A 12082-nucleotide genomic window follows, 5' to 3' on the forward strand; every position below is an offset into this window, starting at 1 on the left:
CGTTCCCTAACGGAAATATGCAGATGCATATTGTCAGCTCGGGGATTCGATCTCCTTTTTTGTTCTGGCCACTGTTACTCATTTGTTCCCATTGGAAACAGGATGTGGTCTATCTTGGTTTAGTTATAAAAGTATTTGTAGGAAGAGGCGAAGCCCGAAAGAAGAGCTTGTAAACCCAGAGGCGAGACTTTCTGGGACGCTTGTGAAGGTGGCTAGAAGAGCCCTCCTTTGATCTGTGTGCATGTGGGGGGAGTCGGTTTTTGGCGGGGCAGCAGACTCTTTTTGTTGCATTCCACCTTGTGTCGTGGATGCCCACTAGGGGGCCATGGGAGGGGTCGAGGCACTCTTTTTGACTCTTGCTAGCGACGACGTTTGAACTTCTGGATCCGGTGTAATATGTAATTTTATATGCTAGGAAAATGTCAGATTGTCTGATCTTCTATGCTTTACGACAGTACTTTTTTTTAGCAACAGAAGTAAACATGTATTAATTGCAATTGCTAGAGCTTGAACTAATATTACTACTCGGGAGAAGAAGTTTAAAAAGATTGAGACAATGCCAAATTCGTCCACTGAGGACGACAAAACCATATTGTACACGTCTCGTCCAACCTATGCGAAACGCCATTGACGAGAAAATACATTTTCAATACTTTGGTGTGTCGGTTGCCAGATTTGACGACTTGCTTCAGCGACTTGCCCCTCACATGTCACGTGAGAGAACTCACAGCATGCCCGTAAATCATGCAGAAAGGCTGTCTGTGACCCTTCGGTTTCTGGCGAGTGGCAGCACACAGCAAAGTATCGCTGCGAATTATAAAACAGGAATCTCGCCAGTTTATGGCGACGTTAAGGAAGTGCGGGACATTTGACTACAGGGTTGGTCGATTTCGAGGGGTTAGTGGCAAGATAGGATTGGGGCGACAAATTGATTTAGTGGAGAGTGGGGGAATAAATAACCTGCATTCAGAAGTGTTTACACTTTCATTTCACCTCATACATTTAAAAGCATTGGATTGGTGCAAGCATAATGGGGAGACATTCCACCACAGCACACGACCGCTGGACGACCCCGACCCCAGCCAGGCCGTGTTTTCTTTCCTAACCCCCCGTTTTATTTGAATATTGTGAAAAAAAAGAATGAACAATTCACCACACTGGATGAGGCAGAATCAGGCAACAGTGTAAAATCATGTTAAATTACAGTGCTATAACGTCATTTTATCAACACAGAAGTTACACAGTGTTATGGTTGAATGTTTTTCGTTACATCTAATGACAATGATATCCTTTCAAATTACAGAACTGGATTGGTAACTATGGGTGTTTTACTTAAAGCCAAATGCAACACCCATGTGCGGCTAAAGCTGCTGGTTATAAGTGCAATGTGACTGCCTATAACTTGTTTTGTGCAGAGCTGCTGAAGGGGAAAGGTATGTATTCTCAGATGAATGTGTATAAAACAATGTAGTCCTGCATTCTGATCTGAAATGTTGAGAATTACTTTACTACTTTCTCCTCTTCTTTCCATAATGCATCTTCCCACAGTAATACATTTTTAGTCTGAAAAATATGATATAATCCTAATTTCAAATATGACTGTTTCCTGCTTTATATTTTTTTAAAGGGGTTTTAAAGTAAGAGTATTATTATTTTTTAAATGATATTAACTGGCCAACAACATCCTTTTTCCCCCGATACACTAATAATTATTTTTCATTTGGCGGACGCCTTACAGGACATCTTACATTAAAAGTAGGCCTACATAAAATGAAGTGTTGTACATAAGTCCTAAAATCAAGTGCATCAATTAAGAGTGCAGTATAAAATCTAAACCATTTCAAACTAAAGGACCAGACAAAAAGGCAGATAAAATGAGGGGGTTGGGGTTGGGGTAAGGGTTTGGAATAGGAGCTAAAGGCCAGGGCACCCATTGTGGAATGGGGTGGAGACAAGACCACCAGCAGAGGAGGGAGTGGGAGGGGGCATAGACTGGGAGAAGATCAGAGAGGTAGGTGGGTGCCTGGTTATAGAAGGCTTTGTTGGAAGAGCCGGAGTGTTTTTTAAGGTGAATACAGGATTGCACATGGAGCCAGTGTAGATTGAGGAGGATTGGTTTGATGTGTTCAGTTGATCTGGTGCGGGTGTAGATTCTGGCAGCAGAGTTCAGAACCAGTTGGAGTCTATTGATGGGTTTGGTGGGGATCTGGTGAGTAGCGTGTTACAGACCAGTAACGAAGGCATGGATGAGGGTTTCGGTGCTGGAGTGTGACAATGAGGGGCGGAGCCTGGAAATATTTCGGACGTGGAAGAATGCTGTCCGGATGTTGGTTTTTATGTGGGGTTCGAAAGAGAGGGAACTGCCCAGGGAGACACAGACTTTTGACTTGTGTTTAGAGGGACCAGGAAGTCATCTATGGTAATGCTTGGAGAGGGCGGATTTGGAGCCAATGAGCATAACCTCTGTCTTCTTGTTGTTGAATTTGAGGAGGTTCATGCTCATCCAGCTCTGGGTGTCGTGAAGGCAGCTGATGAGGGAGGGGAGTGGTGGGTTTGGTGGAGTGGTAGTGCTGGCTGTCATCAGAATAGCAGTGAAAGTCAACTTTGATGTGACATTCATTGTTGAGCAAGGTCTTTGCACATGAGTAATTTACAGGAATGAGGTCCACGGTTTGAATCATAAGTGAAATATATTCAGAAATCTATTACTTAAAACTATGCGGTTCACTACAAATCACTTATCAATCCATAATCATTCAGCAACTGTGAGATGGATGTCTACGTAATTAGTAATGAGTGTATCTAGTCACACTACATCAAGCTGCCCTCAATCCTATATAACTAGTACACAGTAATACATGCAGTATCAACACTGTTCTGAAACATGTTGGCTGGAGTTGTGCTGTTATCTAACAACCAATACTTCTAGACTACGTACATAGCAGTTATTATGGAAGTACAAAATGATACCGTGTTTCCTAGTGAACAGTAAGAAAGCATTTTTATCCAGCCCGGCACTATCACACCTGAATTGACTGGCCAACGAATCACAAAGCCCTTGATACAGCCTAATGCAATCAGTTGTATCTGATGTGCCTGAGATATATTTCAAATACAGATTTATTCTGAACCACCAATATCTTTCATCACCAATATTAGAGTCACATCTTTATAATCACCATTGCAGCGCTCCATAATAATCTAAATATACAGTGCCTTGCGAAAGTATTCGGCCCCCTTGAACTTTGCGACCTTTTGCCACATTTCAGGCATCAAACATAAAGATATAAAACTGTATTTTTTGTGAAGAATCAACAACAAGTGGGACACAATCATGAAGTGGAACAACATTTATTGGATATTTCAAACTTTTTTAACAAGTCAAAAACTGAAAAATTGGGCGTGCAAAAATATTTGTTAATTATTATTAACAAATTACATTTGTTATATATGTCAGCTGTTGCAGGTGGGTGGGGTTGTACGGGAGGGTTGAAAAAAAGTACAGTTCTATTTAGCTATTTTATACCTTTTATTATATTGAGACTTGCTGGATTCTTTTGGTGTTCAATTCATAGAAAACGGATGATTCACCGTTCTATCCACAAAAGGGCGTCAGAGCTCCTTGATTGAATCACTGAATAGAGAACAATACAGTTGTTTCAATGCACACTTGGTGGGCTTCATGTCCATACCAAGCAATACACAGATATAAAAAAATAAAAAACGATAGTATGTAAACATTTTGATTCAGACATCTCTAGAAAATCTCATCCAGATAATTCATATTATTACAAATCCCATAAACCTCTAAATAAAAACAACCATGAATGTTTGAGTTGTTAGAATAGAAGTGTCACTGAGGCATATTTTGTTGTCTACCAGCTGTGTTAAAATGGAAAAAAAAAAAAAAAAAGTGGACAACACTGGACAAAACCTACTAGATTCCTTTAAAAAAAATGACTGCATGAACAATACATTTGACAAGTCATTGCTATCATATCAATGCTTTGTGTAAAAAGTAAACTGAAACAAGTAAACAAAAAGCCTTAGATTTCACAAGGTTATATTTTACATTCAAATCCCCCATGATAGATATGCTACAACCATGTAATCTTGGTTTGTAAAAATCATATGTATATTAGGTCTATCAGTGAAAATGTAGAATACAAAATGTCCTTAACACAGATCACTGGCTCTACTTACAAAGAGTCTTGAGTATGACATTAGTTCATATTTCATCAGTTTAAAATGACATACAGTTTACATTTCAGAATCATGAGCTTAAATCTCTCGGACACATTTTTTTCAGACCAGGCCTTGAATTCCAGTCCTGTTTCTTGGCCAACATGTAGACGCATCCAAAGAGATCAGGGAACATTTTCATCAGGTCAACAGATTCTAAATCCTCAGCACTGCAGAAGGAGAAACAAACTCAGCCACCTTCAATTTATTTGACCTTTATTTAACTAGGCAAGTCAGTTATGATGAACAAATTCTTATTTTCAATGATGGCCTAGGAACAGTGGGTTAACTGCCTTGTTCAAGGGCAGAACGAAAGATTTGGTAAGAGAGTGAAAACTGCTAGTACTGGGAAAAACATTAGTCTTACGTACTAGTGCTCATGGAGGTTGCGTATGAAGCGTAGTAACCCCAACATGTTCTCAGGGTAGGGCTTTCTGCCATCCATCTTCTCGATCAAATCAGGCGGCAGCTGTGAACACAAAACAACAAGATGAGGAAAGGGAAATATTGACTCCAAAGCTTCCCACAAAGTCAAGTTTGGTTGGATGTCCTTTGAGTGGTGGACCATTCTTGATACACATAGGAAACTGTTGAGTGTGATAAACCCAGCAGCGTTGCAGTTCTTGACACAAACCGGTGCGCCTGGCACCTACTAAAATGTTTAAAGGCACTAATGTACTACCGCTCTAAAGTATGCAGTCACTTAGAAATGTCCTTGCTTTTGAAAGAAAAGCACATTTTTTGTCCATTAAAATAACATCAAATTGATCAGAAATACAGTGTAGATATTGTTAATGTTGTAAATGACTATTGTAGCTGGAAACGGCAGATTTTTTATGGAATATCTACATAGGCGTACAGAGGCCCATTATCAGCAACCATCACTCCTGTTTTCCAATGGCACGTTGTGTTAGCTAATCCAAGTGTATCATTTTAAAAGGCTAATTGATCATTAGAAAACCCTTTGGCAATTATGTTAGCACAGCTGAAAACTGTTGTCCTGATTAAAGAAGCAATAAAACTGTCCTTCTTTAGACTAGTTGAGTATCTGGAGCATCAGCATTTGTGGATTTGATTACAGGCTCAAAATGACCAGAAACAAAGACCTTTCTTCTGAAACTCATCAGTCTATTCTTGTTCTGAGAAATGAAGGCTATTCCACGAGAGAAATTGCCAAGAAACTGAAGATCCCATACAACGATGTGTACTACTCCCCTCACAGAACAGCGCAAACTGACTAACCAGAATAGAAAGAGGATTGGGAGGCCCCGGTGCACAACTGAGCAAGAGGACAAGTAAGTACATCAGTGTTTAGTTTGAGAAACAGATGCCTCAAAAGTCCTCAACTGGCAGCTTCATTAAATAGTACCCGAAAAACACCAGTCTCAACGTCAATGGTGAAGAGGCGACTCCGGGATGCTGGCCTTCTTGGCAGAGTTCCTCTGTCCAGTGTCTGTGTTATTTTGTCCATCTTAATCTTTTATTTTTATTGGCCAGTCTGAGATATGGCTTTTTCTTTGCAACTCTGCCTAGAAGGCCAGCATCCCGGGTCTCCTCTTCCCTGTTCAAATCAAATCAAATCAAATGTATTTATATAGCCCTTCGTACATCAGCTGATATCTCAAAGTGCTGTACAGAAACCCAGCCTAAAACCCCAAACAGCAAGCAATGCAGGTGTAGAAGCACGGTGGCTAGGAAAACCTCCCTAGAAAGGACAAAACCTAGGAAGAAACCTAGAGAGGAAACAGGCTATGTGGGGTGGCCAGTCCTCTTCTGGCTGTGCCAGGTGGAGATTATAACAGAACATGGCCAAGATGTTCAAACGTTCATAAATGACCAGCATGGTCCAATAATAATAAGGCAGAACAGTTGAAACTGGAGCAGCAGCACGGCCAGGTGGACTGGGGACAGCAAGGACTGGTGTTTTGCAGATACTTTCAAAAACAAGGACACTTCAGAGTGACCCCAAACTTTTGAAAGGTAGTGTATATTTTGTCACACATACACAATCCATGTCTCAATTATCTCAAGGCATAAAAATCCTTCTTTAACCTGTCTCCTCCCCTTCATCTACACTGATTGAAGTGGATTTAACAAGATACATCAGTAAGGGATCATAGACTGACCAGGTGAAAGCTATGTCATGGTAAGAGCAGGTGTTCATAATGTTTTGTACACTCAGTGTACAGGTAAGTACACTGAACAGAAATATAAACACAACATGTAAAGCTTTGGTCCCATGTTTCATGAGCTGAAATAAAAGATCCCAGAAATGTTCGATACGCACAAAAACCTTATTTCTCTCAAATTTTGGGCGCAAATGTATTTATATGCCTGTTAGTGAGCATTTCTCCTTTGCCAAGATAATCCATCCACCTGACATGTGTGGCATATCAAGAAACTGATTAAAACAGCACGGTCATTACACAGGTGCGCCTTGTGCTGGGGAAAATAAGAGGTCCCTAAAATCTGCAGTTTTGTCACACAACACAATGCCACAGATGTCTCAAGATTTGAGGGAGAGTGCAATTGATATTCTGACTGCAGGAATGTCCACCAGAGCTGTTACCGGAGAATTGAATGTTAATTTCTCTACCATAAGCCGCCTCCAACACAATTTAAGAAAATGACACATGGCCCACCTTGGATTTCCACTGGCAGAAGGTTCTCTCCATGGCACTTTGTTTCAGAGCTTCTAGAAGTTCTGGGTCAGCATCACTATACTTCCCGACCTCCTTCTCATTCCCAATTCTTCTCAAGTACTCAACTTTCCTGAAAGACAACAGTGTGCAGTACAAAATGTCTAGTCAATACATACATATTGCATATTTTATATACTTGGGCATTGGCCCTTCTTGTGCTCAAGCATCCTAGCATCATCTTAACAAGTTATCCATTTTTATCTGTGTGATAAGTTATCATGGATGGTCAGTATTTGCAGACATACAGTAGTTCCATCTAGAAATTTAAGAGTGGTTACATTTCTCCAGCTGCATCCCTCAGCAGTTTACAAAAAAACAGCCGGATGAACTCTTTATTTTTGTTTTAATCCCAGATTGCCCATTTTTAACCAAACCTTTTGATTGACTAGTATTAGCAGTTCTTCTTACCTCTTCTCATCCCAGAAGTAGGGGTGATCCAAGGTCTCCTCCACAGTAGGTCTCTTTTTTGGGTCTTCGTTGATCATCCACTCAATGAGGTCATTTGTAACCTCATCTACAACGTGATCCAGATTGTAGTTCCCATCCAGAATGTTGCTCTCACATCGAGGACCTCTGCCAAAGGGGTGGTGTCCACCAGAGAGGATGTAATATATCAACATTCCAACCACCTGGAAATGACAGTAAGCATTTGAACAATTACAAAAACATTATGGAAACCATGATAACGTTACCCATTTTCATTACACAAACCTGAATATCAGTGCTCCGCTTATATCTGATATCGCCGTCCTCATCGAACGTTTCCCTGGCCATCCAGCATTTTGTTCCAGCACTTCTTGTTTTTACAGTCGTTTGTCCCGTGGTCAATTGTCGACTTATACCAAAATCAGCTAATCTTGCCCTGCCGGTAACATCTGATGAGAAAACCATGCTAACAGTTTAATAATGACATGTGTGGCTTAAAAATATCAGAATTATCATTATTGTTAAATTATAGAATGACATTGTTGTGTCATATTATATTTTAATCCAATGATCAGTGCTGTTTAAAACGGACATTGAATGTATAGTCAAAATAAAGTACATATGACAACATATTCTCCTCAATGCTTTTCACATTACTCCCTGACTGATGCTCATTGGTGTGTGTCTTCTGCGGTCTCTGCAAACAGGAGGTTAAGTCAAGACATAATAAAATGTGGTCTTACCTATCAAAACATTCTGGGGTTTGATATCCCTGTGGAGTATGTTGGTGTCTTTACTGTGAAGCACTCCCAGACTAGAGAGAACATCATGTACAATTTCCTTCAGAACACGAGGGTTGTCCTTTGGTAAGTGGTCTTTGATGTATTCATCCAAGGTGTATTCGCACAGCTGAAGAACAAGGTAGCCAAAGATTGTATCCTCGGCAAAGTCAACATATCTTACAATGTAGGGATTATCAAGTTTAGGAAGACGTAGGAATTCCTCCTCATTCTTGAGAACTTGATAGTTTAATCTGGTCATTCTCTTAACTGCTACTTCAGTGCCATCATCCCTGAGGCCCAAGAAGACCTCAGTTCCATCACTCCCCTTTGCTATGTAGAATTCTGCATCATCTACAATAGTGAGGTTTCCTACTTTATAAACTTTACTTTCATCCATGTTGGCAAGCTTCTCTAACTGTGTCTCCCACCGCTTGCTGACTTTGTGCCATTTGCGCTGTAATGGTGACGTGTCAGTGGTGGGGTGGAACGGCTTGACACTAGAACACTCATCAAGGCCAGATTCCTCAACAGGAGTAGATGAAGTATTGAAGGCTAAACAGGTTTTATTTTCTTGTGTGTCTGTCTCTTCTTTTGGTATGTCTTGTTTTTCTGCCGTTCCCCTCTTCTTCTTCTTCTTCTTCTTCTTCTTCCTCTTCTTCTTCTTGGTTTCTGACAAATGACTGTCTTTTGAATCTTCACTTGCTGACTTGGAGACAGAATGTTGTCCGTTTAAGGACTTGTTTAAATCTCTCAGCTTTACTTTCAGGTTTTCATCCCGTCCCCAGATAAGTAGTTCTTCAGGTACCGGAGTCAGTCCCAGAAAGCTGATGTAACCAGGAACACAACTAAATGTGTAAAGATTTGCTAGCAACGCATAGGCATACATCTTCAATTCAGAGGGATAACCCTCCCTCTGTGTGCATGGGACAATGTGCTTGCATATTTTCTCAAGGTCAGAGTTGCTCCAACGATCCTTGTCTTTTGTCTTCTGTGTGATGCCATAGAGCGTAACAATGATCAATGGCACGAGATAATCTTCTGTTTTACAGGAAAGCAGTTTCACTAACTCAGGAATTAGGGTAAGTGACACCTCATTAGGTATTTCCTTCATGGAGCAAACAACTCTATCTAAGGATTTCAATGCAACTGTCCTAAAAAGCTGAGGAATTGTAGACAGACGTTTGCTTACATCTTTAACATAGTAATCTAGTTTATTGGAGTCGTTCAACCATGTAATGGCTGTCTGGGGGTATTTTTCTGCATATGGACCTTCAATGTTAAAGCACATGTCAACCATAGTAAGGTGGGTTTGGGGGTTCACCTGTAGAAGGTTCTGGGCAAAGCTGCTGAACACTTCTGTTGGGGATGTTTGTTTTACTGCTTTCACAAAATTAAAAAAAATCTTGATTTTGGAAAATAACTCACTCTCTTCAGCAAAGTTTTCAATTATTGTGGCCAATTTCAGATCAATTGCAGGATGGATGCCATGTTTTAGCCACATTACAGCTCCAGATTCGAGCAACTTCTTCACAACATCCTCTCTGTCATGTGCTAATTGAATTGGAGAGAACTTTGGTTTTACAGGTAGGCTTGTTTCTACTAGACCATTTGGATCTGCCTTTGCTTCCAGTAATGTTGTCACTATATTCACTGGAACTTTATGCAGTCCAGCATAATGCAGTGGTGCTAAACATCTCTTTGATGGTTTGTTGGGGTCAGCACCTTTTCCCAGAAGAAATGTACAAATCTCCTGATTTGCAAATGCAACAGCAGCAATTAAAGGGGTTACTTCATCTTGTAACTCAACACAAGGGTACAATGCATTGATGTCCTTGCCTCTAATCAATTTCTTCAGCCTCTCCAGATTATTATTAATAATGCACTTGATAATAGGATCTGTTGGCTCTGAGATAACCAGTTTGGTCAGGAGTTCTTGAAAATCAATCTTGTGTTCCATAATTCCTGACGATGTCATCTACACAGGGGCGTCTGAGGAAGAAAAGCAAGGAGGTGAGTATAGTTCAACTTTTTAATGAAATAAAACAAATAATTATGGGACTTATAGTAGGCCTAACTTTATATCTAATCTACACTTATACTGAACAAAAATATAAACACAACGATTTTAAAAGGGCCTTGGGATCTTGTCACAGTATCTCTGTGCATTCAAATTGGCATCAATAAAATGCAATTGTGTTTGTTGTCCGTAGCTTATGCCTGCCGATACCATAACCCCACCGCCACCATGGGGCACTCTGTTCAAAGTTGACATCAGTAAACCACTCGGCCACAAGACGCCATACACGTGGTCTGCGGTTGTGAGACCTTATGGTAGAGAAATTAACATTCAATTCTCTGGCAACAGCTCTGGTGGACATTCCTGCAGTCACCATATCAATTGCACGCACCCTCAAAACTTGAGACATCTGTGGCATTGTGTTGTTTGACAAAACTGCACAGTTTAGAGTTACCTTTTATTGTCCCCAGCACAAAATGCACGTGTAATGATCATGCTGTTTAATCAGCTCCTTGATATGCCACACCTGTCAGGTGGATGGATTGTCTTGGCAAAGGAAAAATATTCACTGACAGGGATGTAAAACATTGAGAGAAATAAGCTTTTTGTGTGTATGGAACATTTCTGGGGTATTTTATTTCAGCTCATGAAACAAACACCTTATGTTGCTTTACTACAACCCAAAGGGGCTTTATTGCTTGATTCATATGGCATCCTAAAAGGTTCTTTATAAATTGAGTGGTTTGAGCCCTGGATGTTGATTGGCTGACAGCCGTGGTATATCAGACCGTATACCACAGGTATAACAAAACATATATATTTTTACTGCTCTAATTACATTGGTAACCAGTTGATAATAGCAACAAGGCACCTCTGGGGTTTGTGGTACATGGCCAATATACCACAGCTAAGGGCACTCCGCAAGTTGAGTTGCTCTTAAGAACAGCACTTAGCCATGGTATATTGGCCATATACCACACCCCCTCGGGTCTTATTGCTTAATTATAAACTGGGTGGTTCGAGCACTGAAGAGCTGTGGTATATCAGACCGTATACCACAGGTATGACAAAATATTAATTTTTACTGCTCTAATTACTTTGGTAACCAGTTTATAATAGCAATAAGGCACCCCAGAGGTTTGTGGTATATGTCCAATATACCACAGCTAAGGGCTGTATCCAGGCACTAGGGTCGTGAAAGAACAGGCTTGCAAAGAACAGCCTTTAGCTGTGGTATATTGGCCATATACCAGTTTATAAATATCGATCCTGGACTCAACTCTGCCACACGAGCAGGGTTTTGCGGCACAGTCGATAGCGCGTTGGATTTCGGGCTAGAAGGTCGAAGGTTCGAGGCCTGCACTCAGCCTGTTTCATTACAGTACTATTGCGAGACTATTGGAAAAGCTCATTTTAATAATTAATTAATTAATTAATTAATTAAAAATTTTAAATTTAAAATGCGGAGCATTTGTAGTCTCCACTATAACATAACTCGGAAAGAGAAACATTCACTGGACTGTGCCAATAGCCTTAAATCTATTTCAAATGTACATACCTCTAAGAGGAGAAAAGCTGAAGTTACAGTGCCCGCTCTACTGACGCGGAAGAAACATCGGCCGCGTTCGAGAGCATCAAACCGACTGCAGGCGACTGTCTACTGACTGATCTACAAATCACCTTGCATCATAAGTAACGACTCATTATTATTTACTAAAAAGTAACTCAGTCACAATTTACCCATTATACATTGCGCTTTTGACTCTTGAACACATACATGGCTAGAAGGCTCATTTGACAAAAGCTGTATCCCTTCTAGCCATTAACCTCGAACACGGCCATTAACTGTTCTTCCTGAAATCAGAGAGGAAGAACCGATAGAACAATGAGACAGATATTTCACCGGATGTAAA

The 12082-nt window shown here is 40.5% G+C and overlaps 1 protein-coding gene across 1 annotated transcript; it reads right to left on the reverse strand.

Annotated features, from left to right (window-relative positions):
- Positions 1-3929: 3929 nt before the first annotated feature.
- Positions 3930-9639, reverse strand: LOC118942941 (serine/threonine-protein kinase ppk4-like). Its single transcript, XM_036958084.1, has 6 exons — positions 8114-9639; positions 7656-7819; positions 7353-7573; positions 6885-7014; positions 4614-4711; positions 3930-4412 (listed from the first exon to the last, which is right to left on the reverse strand). The coding sequence occupies exons 1-6, from the start codon at positions 9447-9449 to the stop codon at positions 4274-4276; spliced, it is 2088 nt and encodes a 695-aa protein (XP_036813979.1). The 5' UTR covers positions 9450-9639; the 3' UTR covers positions 3930-4273.
- Positions 9640-12082: the final 2443 nt, after the last annotated feature.

Source organism: Oncorhynchus mykiss, chromosome 21 (assembly GCF_013265735.2).
Source record: "Oncorhynchus mykiss isolate Arlee chromosome 21, USDA_OmykA_1.1, whole genome shotgun sequence".
Classification (NCBI taxonomy): Eukaryota; Metazoa; Chordata; class Actinopteri; order Salmoniformes; family Salmonidae; genus Oncorhynchus; species Oncorhynchus mykiss.